At 46.5% G+C, this 14,097-nt stretch overlaps 1 protein-coding gene across 1 annotated transcript; it reads right to left on the bottom strand.

Annotated features, from left to right (window-relative positions):
• Positions 1–304: 304 nt before the first annotated feature.
• Positions 305–12,904, bottom strand: LOC123367365. Its single transcript, XM_045011552.1, has 8 exons — positions 12,591–12,904; positions 10,838–10,943; positions 9,683–9,827; positions 6,051–6,164; positions 5,277–5,421; positions 3,098–3,246; positions 2,156–2,295; positions 305–785 (listed from the first exon to the last, which is right to left on the bottom strand). The coding sequence occupies exons 2-8, from the start codon at positions 10,941–10,943 to the stop codon at positions 673–675; spliced, it is 912 nt and encodes a 303-aa protein (XP_044867487.1). The 5' UTR covers positions 12,591–12,904; the 3' UTR covers positions 305–672.
• Between the last annotated feature and the right edge of the window lie 1,193 nt (positions 12,905–14,097).

The following is a 14,097-nucleotide window of genomic DNA, read 5'->3' as shown; positions in this document are numbered from 1 at the left end:
GGACATACCTGAGTGCTACTGTCCATTTATCCAGAAGTGCTTTAGGCTTTGTCAGAGGGCAGGGGTGGCTCCAGGCCCCAGCACGCCAAGCGCGTGCTTGGGGCGGCATACCGTGGGGGGCGCTCTGCCGGTCGCCGGGAGGGCGGCAGACGGCTCCGGTGGACCTCCCCCAGGCGTGCCTGCGGAGGGTCCGCTGGTCCCATGGCTTCGGTGGAGCCGCGGGACCAGTGGACCCTCCGCAGGCACGCCTGAGGGAGGTCCACCAGAGCCGCAGGACCAGCGACCGGCAGAGCGCCCCCCGCGGCATGCCGCCGTGCTTGGGGCGGCGAAATGTCTAGAGCCGCCCCTGTCAGAGGGATCTGTTCATCTACTCCTCTGGTGTAAACTTAAAACGCCATTTAATAAAACACATAGCGGTCAAATTAAAGGTGGTAGGGTAAGTGTAATCGATCAGAGTGGAAGGAGAGAGAGATCCTGAAAAAGAGAGAGACCCTGAAAGCTTATATGAAATCACTGTAACTCTTTGTGTTATTCACTGTTCCACATTTCAGAGATTTTCAAGGCACCAGGGGAGTGGGTGTTGGGAGAGAGAGTCAGTGGCTGTTGGGTGCCTGATTCCCATTCATGGCTTTGAAAATCTCCTCCTTAAGGTCTTCACTTTGGAAATATACTTCACAGTGTCATGGCTGGAGAATCCGATAGGTTTAGAGGCCTTTTACGATGTCTCCATATGACTATTCCCAGCCGAACAGCAAAGGTGACACAAGCCACCGCCAGCAACACAACTATAAAAGAAACAGAACGCCCTTTATTACGTGTGTGACAGCAAATCAACGATGTCTCTTTTTACAAGAGTGGCGGTAACTGGGAGAAGGGCTACAAAAACAGCAAAGGAGGAGAACTCCAAACAGGGCCCAATATCCCTCTTGAAGTATTTACACCATGTCTTCACACGTACTGTGAGCAAACCCTAGAGCCTGCCCCTCAGCCAGAATAAGATCTTGTCACCACCTAGAAGTTTTCCTGGTTTAACTAAACTAGTATATGTATACCAGCAAAACCCTCTTCATTTAGACGCAGTAATATCAGTATAAAATGGCTTATACCAGCCGAGGCCTTGTCTCCACTAGAAAGGGTTTGCCCATACAGGTATACTGGCAAACTTTCCTAATAGAAACACAGCTTATATCAGCAAAAGAGTTCTTTTGCCAGAATACGTTATACCAGTTTCCTGAATGAAATAAGTTAAAAACACGTTTTTTGCCAGTAGAGCTGTGCCTACAGTGGGACTTCTGCCAACACAGCTATGTAGGCCGGGGGGCGATTTCTTCACATTCCTATCTAACATAGCTTGCAAAACTTTAACCCAAGCTAGAGTTGATGCCGGTTCCCCAAGCTAGCATAAGGTCTGTTGGTGGAAGCACATTTATATCACTACACCCTTAACTGACATAACGACACCAATAAAACTTTTTAAGCATATCCCCAGCCTGAGTGAAACAGGAGTGTGTTCAGGCTGGGGCTCTGAGGAATCAGAAGCAATCCTCCCCCAGGCCACAGAGTGGCAGCAGAGCTGCTTTCTGACTGTTGCTACTACCGCATCCTCTATGGCTGATGTGCTACCTCCACCTCGGTGAGTTGTGTAGCTGAGGCTCTTGCAGACCTTTCCTGCCCCCACCACCCAGTGGCTCTCCCCACCCCCAAACCCTCCTCAACAGCAGAGTAGAGGGAGCGCCTGGGAGCAGAGGGGGCGCAGGTGTCCTGGGGCAGCTCTCCAAGTCCTATCCCACTTGCATTGTGGGAACGCACCAGTTTAGCTTCCCGCAGAAGGTGGTGAAGAGGTGGAGGGTGGGAGGAGGTGGAATCTGCCCCACTAACAAATGAACTGGAGTGATGTTGAGGGTTTCCTTTCCACCCCAAGCACAGCAGACCCCCGGGCAATCACAGCAGTTAAAGGGTCTTACCTAGCTTTACTCTCATTCTGCAAAATTAAAGACTTCTCATAAATCCCTAGTTGGTTTTTAAAGGTCCCCTTTAGCAGGAGGGACCTTCTCCCTGCACACAAAGATGCTGGGGGAATGACATGCTGGAAACATTCAGGAGAAATTGGTGGCCTCTTCTAGATAAAATGAGTTTAAACTTTACAAGGACCCACCTGTAAACACACTGTTGTCAGTTGGAGATGAAGGGGAGTAGTTCTTCCACACAATGCCGGTCAGTGCTACAATGACCACTGGGTAGACAGTGAGATTATATCGCACATACTTGTCAAGCACAAAATTTTCCAGAGAAAACCTGGGAGGAAATAAAGGTGGCAAAAAAATGAACATCCTGTCAGTGGATTTTCCCCCCCTTCTAGATAACTTCTTTAGGGAGCAGTTGGGAACAAACATGGAGTTTGCCAAGGCTGGATTAGACTATCTCCGTTGCTTCTCAGAGCCTGAGAAGAGCTCCAGTATGGAGCATGTGAAAAAAGGTGGGGGTTCCATGGAAACTGATAAAAACAAATAATAAAATTAATTTTTGTCTGATTTTTTTTCATGGAAAGTTTCAATTTTTCGGTGGAAATTCCAATACTGAAAAATTTTGGCTGAAAACCAAAATGTTTAGTTTCTGAAAAGCTGCCGTGGTGCCTCCTGGGAGTTGTAGTTTGGATGACTCAAGCTCCCATTCTCCTCTATAGCCTGGGCGCCCTGGTCAGACTACATCTCCCATGAAGCACTGTGGCAGCATTTCCAAATCAAAATATCTAGCTCAAACCCGGATATATTTCCGTTGTCGGCGTTAGGGTTTTTTGACACTTTTTGCAGAAAATTGTGTTTAGTTGAAAAACTCAATTTTCTGTTGAAAAACTGTTCTGACGATAATTTTTCAACTCACCCCACTCCACTACCTTGAGCAGAATTACCATTCTCCACATGTGGTCAGTCACTGAAGAAGTTGATAAGGCCCCTTCTCCTACACATGGCCCAGCGAATACCTAATCATAGTGTCTGAGAGTGATCCTGATGCTACTCACTAAGCGTCAAGACATGAGCAGGATCCAGACGGCCACAGATTTTTTAGGGACAAATGGGAGCTTATCAGTGTCACCTACCATATTACCAGTTCAAAGGTAAGGATGGCCAGAGAGGTTGCCGTTGCAATCTTATTAGATACGTTCCCACTGAAGATCAGCACCACGGCAAAATTCAGCAGAGTGGCAATTGTGGTCCATGTCGCGTATAGTGCAATTCCATTTTGCACCTGTCATGTACAATAATGACACACGGAGTGAGGATGAGAAATAAACATTCTGTATATCTCTAAACCTGCCACCCCTCCATACCCCAATGGGTGGTTAAACTGGCACTGGTTTGGCTCATTGGAGTAGGTGCAGGATGCAGGAAGCCCACTCAATAGGTATACTCCTAGCTTCACAGCGGCTCCATCAGCACCATTGCAGAGAGGGGTTTATGGGAAAAAGTAAGGTTGGTGGCTCCACACCTATGCAGATCCTCAGCCATACCCCTCCAGGTATGGCCAAGGCAGGCAAAGGGGCAGTCCAAAGTAGTGGGCAAGTGTGCACGGTGGTTGGGTAGCCAGCAGGCCAACCCATACCGGAGACTGTCCAGGCCAATAGTCAGAGTTCTACAGGGATCAGCCAGAAGATCCAGTGCAAGGGGCCAGATCAGTAGGTTGGTGGGGGCGAGGCGGTAAGGTGGGGACAGGCAAGGCGGTCTCGGCAGCAGGCAGTGGTATGTTGCTCAGACAGCTTCCTCTTCCTGTTGAGGCCTTTACGTAGTCCAAGTACCCACGGAGACTGCTGCCTGTTCAGCTACTTAGGCCAGGGTGTGAGCGTGGCTGCTGTGGGTCTCTAGGCCTTCAGCCCTAAGGCTATTGGTCAGCGGCTGCAGCTAAGGATGCTGCCTAAGGACCTTGTGGGCCTGGGTTCTATACTGGGCTCTGACAGGGTAGTGCAGCAGCTGCAGGACTGGTTGTAGAGAGGCTGCACTACCTCGCCACAGCCTGGGTTGATGGAGTCCATCCCTTACTGATCGGTGCAATTCTCCACCCTCACCCTTCATTGTGCCTGGGTTTGTAAATTCAGGCTTGTTCCATGGAGTGAAATGTGGGCCATAAACAGCAATACATAATGCCTACTGAACCGTTCCTAAACACTGAGCCAAGTGGATTCATCTTGTTGGGGTGATGCCTATAGTTCCAAATGCTGAATTCAGAGTTTTACTCACTGTCTGTACCTGTATACGGATCATGAGCCCTGGAAACCGACTATAACAAGTTGTGGGGAGACAGGCTGGGGCAGGAACGCATATTTGGGGTAGGTCAGGACTGTGATCTGGCAAGAGTCTCATCTTCACAGACTGCCTACTGCTGAGAAATCCTCCTGGTCTCAGACTCGCATTCTCACCCAACTCACTTTTCCACTGCATGGTCCTAGTTAGGAATCAAGCAATCCGAGGGGAGGGTCAGAGAGCACATTTCAGTCAGGGGAGCGGTTTCGGTAGACCAGACAGCTGGGGGGGGGTAGGGTTTCTTGGTTGGGAGGGTGGGTAATGAGGGGAGGTAGCAGGTATGGAGCTCTTTTCTGCTGTGGGGAGGTGGAGGGAGGGAGGGAGGGAGGATCACATGTGGCTGAAGATATTCAACTTCATTGCCTCTGTGTAATGTACTGAGCACAAATAGCCAATGTTCTAGGTTGGGGGAGCAATCACTTTCATCCAGAGCATGGAATAAAAGGAAAAGGCAGAAGAAAGAAACCCTGAAAAATATGTAGGGTTTTTCCACTCCATCTATACATTCTTAATAATGGTCTAATGGATTAAGGACTATTTTGGGGCAATCTGGACTGTCAGTCTATATGTGAAGCATCGTGAAACAGATGAGGGGCTTATCTTCCTCCTATTGACTCCCATGCTGTCAACAGATGGGGAACCGAGACACAAGGGAAACCTGAAGGTATGTGCAAGGGGAGGGAGTTAGCACTGGGGTAGCAATCATAATGACATTGTGCATCTGAACTTTGCCACCTTCAACCCCGCATAGAATATCAGAGTTGGAAGGACCTCAGGAGGTCATCTAGTCCAACCCCCTGCTCAAAGCAGGACCAATCCCCAGACAGATTTTTGCCCCAATCCCTAAATGGCCCCCTCAAGGACTGAACTCACAACCCTGGGTTTAGCAGGCCAATGCTCAAACCACTGAGCTATCCCTCCCCCCGCATGACCATGGCGGTGTAGCTTTTCTGTAAATAGCAGTGCTCACGTATAGCATACCAGAATTCGGATGAGCCACAGCTCTGCTTTGTGAGACTTTAGGAACCAATCGGCATGGATATGCAAGGATCGGTGTGAAATGAAGAGACCAACATAACAGGTAAAAGGAAGGACTGCCAGGAGAACCACGGCTGGAATGAGAAACCTAGGGGGAAAACACACGTGATACAGTATTTTAGCAAAATTGTACTACATATTAGCTCAATTGATGCCTCACCTCATAGACTTACTCTTGGACTCATAATGACCCTTAATAGAGCTAATCATTTCATGTAGCCTTTACTTAACCTATGGCTGTTTTACTTTTTTATACAATTCACGCTTGTATTTAGCAACTGCATTCCTCTGACAGCCAGTGACTATATGGCTGCAGTGCTGTGCCCGTGAAATGACTAGGATCATAAAAATAACCAAAAGCCACAAGATGAACTGGCTTCATGAAGAGTGGGACAAGATGACCAATCCTAGCTTCCTGCTTATATTGAAAATATGCAGGAATGGCAAGTTGGAAGAGATTTTAGATTTAGAGATCACAGATCCAACTCATGGGCCAAAAGCAAAGATTACACAAAGCAAACATGATATAAAGGCTACCTTTTGCCTAGTCCAAGTGTATTAAGACACAAAGCCTGATTCCCTGGCCTAGGCAGTTTTACACCAGTGTGACTCAGTTTACTTCGCAGGGGTTACACAGGGGTGAAAATGGTGTAATGCAGCAGTGAATCAGACCCCAAGGAGAGGATTGCAAAAATCCTCTCTTCACAGTTCACTTACTCTCGGTCCCACAGAAATAGCCATCCAGCATTAATGGCATTGTTCAGTATCCACACCAGATAGAAGGATATTGGCAGTAAATCTGGCTCTGTGTAGACCCATCCAAGTTCATTCCTGTCAATGAAAAGCAGGCATTTGGAGAAAGCAGTGCTGACTGTTAGGAAGATCAAGCATTGCAGGTCTGATTCTCCTCCCACTTACAGTGAATTGGCACTGGTTGAAGTCCATTGACGTGAAGGAAGTACTTTCTGTTTTACACCGTTGTCAATGAGATCTGGCCTTGTGGCTTTACAAAGCATGCTTTCCACTTAATTCATTCATAATATCCCATGATATGTCACTACAGCAACTACATCTAGATTATGCAATATATACTACTGTTTGTGTCTATGTGGATGGTTAACTTCAATGTCCTAGACTCATTTAGCACTGAGGCCTACTGAATCCTTGGCCTCTCCACTGAGACTGGAAAAAACCTGTGTGGAGGTTCATGTCAGTAATGGCAACATTTTGTGATCTGCATACCTGTCTAGCTAGGAGTGAGACAGGGCTACCCAGAGGATTCTGGGGGCCTGGGGCAAAGCAATTTCGGGGGCCCCTTCCATTAAAAAAAAGTTGCAATACTATACAATACTATATTCTCATGGGGGCCCTGGGACAAATTGCCCCACTTCCACCCCTCCTACCCCCCAGGCGGCCCTGGTTAAAATAAACATTTAAAAACCTTCCGCATCTTGGCACAAACCCAGTGTTGAAAAAACTTCTTTTCAAGTCACCTTTACAAGGTATCACTGGTTCTCAGCACCAGCTAGTGCTAAAAGGCACTAAAGCTCATTAAAAGGGTTGGACAAATATTTTCCGTCAAAACTTTTTTTGTATTGAAAACTAGGGGTTTTTTAAAAGCAGAAAAAATCACGTCTGCTTTCCTTCAAAATTTGTTGTGGTTTTTTTAATTGAAAAGCTGAAAATAGTGTGCCAAAACCTGAACATGGTTTGGGGTTTCAGAAGTGTGTGGCCAAATATTTGCTGCTTGCTGTGTTTGACTGTTTAAAGAAACAATAAAAAAAATTCTGCTTAAACAAAATCCAAAACTTTTGAACCCCCTCAGCTTGTGACCAAATGCCTGAGCCCATCCAGTCAGAGATTTTTCCAGGTTTCTGATACTCTGCTGGCCTCCTTGACTCATATCTGTCTCCATAACTTTGGGTTCATTTAGGTTAGAACGTAAGAACGGCCATACTGGGTCAGACCAAAGGTCCATCCAGCCCAGTATCCTGTCTACCAACAGTGGGCAGTGCCAAGTGCCCCAGAGGGAGTGAACCTAACAGGTAATGATCAAGTGATCTCTCTCCTGCCATCCATTTCCATCCACCCTCTGACAAACAGAGGCTAGAGATACCATCCCTTACCCATCCTGGCTAATAGCTATTAATGGACTTAACCTCCATGAATTTATCTGTTTCTTAGAGACTGGCTCCATAGGGTTCCTCACAAACGAGATGGTTACTGTGGGCTTGTCTTTAGTACAGCTTATGTACATACTCCACAAACTGAGCATTTGAGCTTGTTCCAGAATCTGGGATGAGCCTATGTTGTGAAAACTGAAATGCTCAAAATAGCACATGCATGTGAATGGACACAGAGTGCTAAAATTAAACCACTCTGGAGCCTCGGGGAATGCAGGGGACGGGGGTCTCCCTTGGTACGGTTGGGAAGGAGGTAGGTGGTGTAGGATATTGCTCTTCTCATGTGATCCTTCCCCCATGGCTCTCTTGGCTCTACTGTTAATCTAAAATGGCTAATTTTAAATGAGGCTACCCTGACCTGACATGAATATCGCTATGGCACCGAAATTAAATGTAGACTATAATTTGGCATTTGAGAAGTGAAAGGGATAGGAGCCCTAAGGGAAAAGATAACAGCTTGGCTCTTTGTGTTAAATAGCTGTCTGCAAGCCTCACACTGCTGAATGACCTTTAGGGTAGGGAAGGCTGTGCCTCCCCAAACAGCCTGGCCCTGCCCCCTATCCGACCCCCACCCACTTCCTGCCCCCCTCAGAATCCCCAATCCATCCTGCTCCTTGTCCCCAACCACCACCCTGGGACCCCACCCCCCAACAACCCCCCCTGCTCCCTGTCCTCTGACTGCTCTGACCCCTATCCACCCCCCCCACTGAGTCCTGACAGACCCCCGGAATGCCCACGATCCAACCCCCATTTCCCGTCCCCTCACCGCCCCCCCAGAACCTCTGCCCCCTCCCTGTCCCCTGACTGTCCCCAGGTCAGGATTCCCTGCCCCTTATCCAACCCCACCCCCAGTCTCTTACCATGCCATTTACCCCTGCCTCCCTCCTCTCCTGGAGCCTCAGCTCGCCACGTCCAGGAGTGGCCCTGGACAGCACTGCAGCGGCGTGACTCCAGTGGGACCAGAGCTCCCGCCGTTCGGCCCGGAGCTCACAGCCCCGTCCCTTTACCAAGCAGCTCTGAGTGGGGAGGAGCTCAGGCCCCACTGGAGCCACGCTGCTTTAGCTCTGTCCAGGGCCGCTCCTGGACGCGGCACACTGAGGCACCGGGGGATGGGGGAAGGCAGAGGCGGAGCCGGGGCCGGAGTCTCAGCCATTCTCGTGGGGGCCCTTGCAGGGCCCAGGGCCTGGGGCAAATTGCCCCACTTGCCCCCGCCTCTGGGCGGCCCTGGATTGAGAACACCAGTTCATTTCATATACGTCATCACATTGGTACCAGTAACAGTTTTTGCTCCCAACATGGTCGGGAACCGTCTGGGAGATTCATTCTCATTTACATTATGGCTCTGTTATACCGCTGTCAGCAGAAAGGTGCTGCCATAAGAATCAGGCCAATCAAGTTTTGTTACATGATTTCCCCACAGATCATTGCTAGTCTGTTTAGCCTGGGTATTACTTGCCCACTCAAAAAGCTCCCCAGGGGCTAGTGTATGTAGTAAACTCAGATCTCAGTGTCTGCAGACTCTTATACTGTGAGCATTGTGGAGACGACACTGTGGCCCTTCTCCACCACTTCCTACATTAGTGTAACGCCATTGATTTCAATGGATTTGCTCCTGATTTACACCGCCGTGAGAATCAGACCCTGTGTGTTCTGGTGAAGCAGCATCACAGTGTATCATTTCCCAGCACTCCGTTTGAGTAATATGGTGCACTGGTGCCAATCTCTGATCATGGTAATTCTGCTGCCCCCTTAGTGGGAAAGGCAGTGGTACTTAAATAGCTGTGTATCACAGAGGTGGTTAGGGGCAAGGGATCATCAAAGACTGACCACCCCATCTTCATTCAAACCCCACCTGTGGCCTCACTCTTCCCACCATGCCCACAAGCAGCAAGTCAAGGCTAATACTGAGACATACATAAAAACAATCCTAGCCAGTCCCTCCTCTGGAATGCCCGGTGTCCATCTTGTCTAGGTTGCAAGCACTTTGGGGCAGGTCCTGTCTGTATCTTATGTCTTGCACAGGGCCATGCACATACAAATAATAAATATTCACATGGGATCAGAAGGCAAAAGGCAAAAGACTGACAAGGATCCTCAACTCAGTGTCAGCTCATGTATGGTGAGGGAGGGAGACTCCTGCATTCAAATTATATGGAGAAAAAATACCTTCTGCAGATTCCTGACAGTGCATAACCCAGCCAAGCAAACTGCCAGACGTAGATAACATTCCAGATGAGGAAGGTCCAGCCAGCTGGTGTGAAGTCAGTGTTGTACTTGTTTGAGATGTTTCCAACAGTATTTAGGAATACACCTGGAGCAATGAAGGTTATTGCAGGAAAACATGTTACTGCACACAAGTAATGGGAAGAGCCCACAGTTCTCCACGCCCTCGCTCAGGCTTTACTCATTGCATCAGCATACATCTGTGCGAGCTGATAGGACTCTCTTGTCAAAATGATTCCTGTGTTGTAATGGGCTTGTCTTTGCACAATCACTGAATATGTGACAATCATCGCTTATGAAGACCAGGTGTGACTTCGAGCAAGTTATACAACCAGAAAAGAATGACAGCGAAACAGAACCAGAAAAGCCGGTCAGGCTTGAAAGCCAAAGCTGGGAGTGAGCCGCGATATGCAGAGCTGACGAACTCTGTTGGAGTTGGGAATTGGCGGCACTGATCTTTATAAATGGGCAGCAGTAACTGAAGACGCTCGTCCTTTCTTGCTGCCAAGTCACTGGGTGCCTGGTGCTGTATAGCCCTCGCTTGGGGGAGGGGCAGAGGGGCTTTCCTTGTACACTGCTCACATAGAGCCTGACCCAAAGCCCACTGAAGTCAATGGAAACTAAACCAGGCAACTGCAGCCCCAGCAGTGGGAGGAAATCAGAGGCTGTTGCCTCCCTACTGCCCTGGGCACTTTATGGCATCCAAGGGGGACAGGGAGGAGGCAGGGTGTGTCACCACCCCCTACACACCAGCCAGTGTAGTTGGCTGGATGGAGAGATGGGAGGTTGTACCCTATAGCCCATCAAGCGGCCTAGTAGTAGGGAGTGAGCTGACTCTTTGCACCTGGGAAATGCCCCCCAGTATGCTCTAGGCTCAGCTCTTACTATGGACTGTGCCTCAATGGGGGAAAAGACTGGGAAACAGCAGCGGGTAAAAAAGTGACTGAGTGAAAGAGGCAAAGCATGAGAATCTCTACCATTAGGTGCCTGACTAATACACGTACTGACTTGGAGGAGGTCGTGCTTCAGAACACAAGCAGTCATGTGTTTTGGGAGCGAGAGGTGTCTAGTCAAATCAGAAACAGCTGCTAGTGTTACCTTTGAATGCCCCTGAACCGGCTCCAGCATTGAGCACCACCATGGCTGTGTAAGTGGCCAGTGCCAGAAGCATTACGAAAATCTTCAGTTTGTTGTGGGTAAACATCTGCAAGACAGAAAAGGAAAATCAGAACAGAAGGAAGCCAAGCAGATTTTAATCCCCTCATGCTTAGATTGCGGAAGGTGGCCCAGCCTGTTGTGGTGGTGGTGTAACACACGTGCCTGGTATAAAGTGGTCCAAAAATGGGCTATACATGGTTGTAGATGGCGAAGTAAGTGGCTGTAACACACAGCAAATCCGTGGGCATGGAAGACAAATGTAACGTATCCCAGTTTGTTATTCCGGGGCAGGGGGAGGGTGGGCACAAGTACTCCCATTAGTCACTGGGACTACTCACGAGTGAAGGACTGGATGCCAAGTGAATGGAGAAACAGAGCAGGAGGCGGAGTAAGGGCAGCACATTCAGCAGACTAAAAAATTCAAATGGACCATCCGAGTGTGGTCAGAGCACCAGCCTCCTTCACAGCATGGACTCATTTACTTAGAGGAGCAATGGAGGAAGGACATTATAGATAGAAATGCCCAGGGACGTATTGTGAGTGTGTTTATGGGCCAAACAACTAGCACAGATCTGCAAATCTGTCTTCTTCACATCACAATCGCATTTATACTGGAGCAGGCAAACCTGCCATTTTCCCCGCTTTTCTAGGTTTTTACGCTACTTCAGTCTTCTACTCTGGCTTCACAACAGTTTTTGTTTGTTTGTTTTTCTTCAGTGTAGCTTTCTAATGTTCATCTACTGACCTTAAAATCTGTGAGTCTATGAGTCTTTAATCCTACAAAGTAATCTTTTATTTTCATCATGGTATTACCTCTGCTTCTATTGGCTAGAAATAAGATTTAAACTGATTTGACAGCTCCCGGGTATTTTATATATTTTAAAACCTATACTTCAATTTTGTAAAGAGGCATTTGAAAATATAACTGCGGTTTTCTCAAATAACATCTCAATTTCAGGAAAAATGTTATGGCATCTATCAAAGTAAACTTCCATACTTTGGGCATATGATATTTTTAATTCAGGTTTTCTGCATCAAATAAATGGCAGCACAGCAATTCCTTCTATACTGGATAGAAATAAAAAGTGAACAGTTCTGAGTTGATAAGGGTTAAACTAGTGAATTCCAGGTCACACATGAATGGATAATTTTAGAGTTCTGTGCTTTGTTCCTGGATTTAATTACACCCAAATGCACCATCGGGAAGTGAGAGGGGAAACTTGCTTTTTCTCTGTTCAGTCCAAGTGAATTTTTTTCTTACGAGTTTCTTTTGGATCATTTTATTATCTATTTATTTCAATTAAAATCCTAGATTTCAAATATAGGGGAGATCATTTAAATAAAAGACGAAGATTCTGATTTGGATAATACCAGCATAAATCTGGAGTAATTCCCTTGACTTTACTGAAGATATTCTGGATTTACAACGGTGTAACCAAGATCAAAATCCAGCACAAGCTCTCTTTACTAGCATATTTGGAAGAGGCCTTTGATTAGAGAGCACTGGGGAAATAAGTACTTGCTTGTGGAAATCTGGGAGGGAAATAATTTATGCCTTAATGACATTTTCACAAGCCACCTTTCTCCTACTGCCTCCCTTTGATTCATTGTTGACAATAAAGGTTTTCATTATTTTTCTAGCTGCAATTATAGGTCATGCATGTTGTTTAGAAGATTTAGAAATATTACTCACAATGTTCCTCCCACTGCTGATTTTTGGGACGTCTTTCCGCTGTGCTTCAGCTACTTTCCAAGCTGGAGTCTCACTCTGCCTCTAGGAATTGTGCCTTCAGGCTTATGTACAGAAGAATTTCTACAACATTAGGAAGATCAGCAGCATCTCCTCCTTAGAAAGTTAGTGGTTATTGAATGGACTCTTTGTTTTGCACATTGTTTATTGTAGCCTCTGATTGGCTGAAGCATCTTGAAAGCAAAGCTTATACAACGGAAATGTGGTTATTTAACTCAGACCTGTTATAATACCCAGAGTCCTGTTGCCTGTCCCGAAATTTGCTGATAGGGAAAATGACTAGTAAAGTGCATATCTGTAGACTCCCTCTTAGTTCATATTTTGCTGTCCGTGTGATATATGAATCTAACACTCTGTAATTCAGTGGAAAACAAACACTTACACGCTATTGTAGCTAAAGAGGATGATACAGTCCATCAGGCAGCTCCATGTGTTATGTAAAGTGCAGGGGTTACTCCAAAACAGCATAGATTCCAGCACCATTTTAAAAACAGCTGCTTCTTTTTTTTAGTTAACCAAAAAATCTGGCTTTTAACAAGCACATTCATCTTCGCTGTCGCTCCTGCATTTCTGTTGCTATAAAAGTGTTGGATGGAACATAGTGTTCCTGCTGCAGAAAGAGATGGCTTGCCAGATTCCCTCCCTTCTTCAAGCAGGAACCACTGAGAGTGTTTTTTGTTTTATGGACTTATTAGCCAAAGAGAATAAAAGTAGGGCATTTAAATAGCCTTTTGAGTGACTCCCTGCAGGCTGAACTGTACAGTTGCAGCACAGAAGATGGGAAGGAGTAATGCTGAGTACAGATGGTCAAGGATTTTCAAACAAAACGTTTTTTATCAGAAAATGTCAATATGTTCAAACAGAAACTGTTTGTGAGAACCCAAACAGGTCACCTTCAAACATTTTTGAAAAACATTTTGGAAAAAAGCCAAAAGCCTAGAAATTGTCAAAATGTCCCGTTCTAACATTTTACAAAGGAAAAGTTTCATTTTTCAATTCAAAACAACTTTTCACTGTGAAATTGTAATCAATTTAGACTAAAACAAAAAAAAGTTTTAAAAGATTTTAAAATGCCAACATCTAAATGAAACATTTCAAAATGATCCAAATACATTTGCATTGACACAAATGGATTTTTTTTCCAGATTATCAGTTTGTGGATGTTTTTCAAGATTTTGACTTTTCTCCCTGTTTTGGAATGAGGGGAGGGGGGGGAAATCCAAATCTTGAATTCTTTGTGCTTTCCCCTATACTGTCCACCCAACTAAGAGCCAGTCAGATTTGGCTCTGATTAAATACTACAGACCCAATTCTAGCACCCTTTCTCATGCTGAGTCAGGGCGGCAGAATCAGATCCTATATGATTCGGAGAACTCCCATGGAGCACATCAGTTCTATAGGAGACAAAAGCATTAAGGAAATAAAGATCTGGGAAAATTCAGCGCAACAC

Source organism: Mauremys mutica, chromosome 3 (genome assembly GCF_020497125.1).
Source record: "Mauremys mutica isolate MM-2020 ecotype Southern chromosome 3, ASM2049712v1, whole genome shotgun sequence".
Taxonomy (NCBI): domain Eukaryota; kingdom Metazoa; phylum Chordata; order Testudines; family Geoemydidae; genus Mauremys; species Mauremys mutica.
This window is presented reverse-complemented; position numbering and strand designations above follow the sequence as displayed.

Coding starts and splice junctions, on each gene's coding strand:
- LOC123367365 (XM_045011552.1), bottom strand. CDS start 10,943: ATGTTTACCCACAACAAACTGAAGATTTTCGTAATGCTTCTGGCACTG. Junction 9,828..10,837: donor CGGTTCAGGGGCATTCAAAG/GTAACACTAGCA, acceptor TCATTGCTCCAG/GTGTATTCCTAAATACTGTT. Junction 3,247..5,276: donor TGTGGCTCATCCGAATTCTG/GTATGCTATACG, acceptor TGTACATGACAG/GTGCAAAATGGAATTGCACT.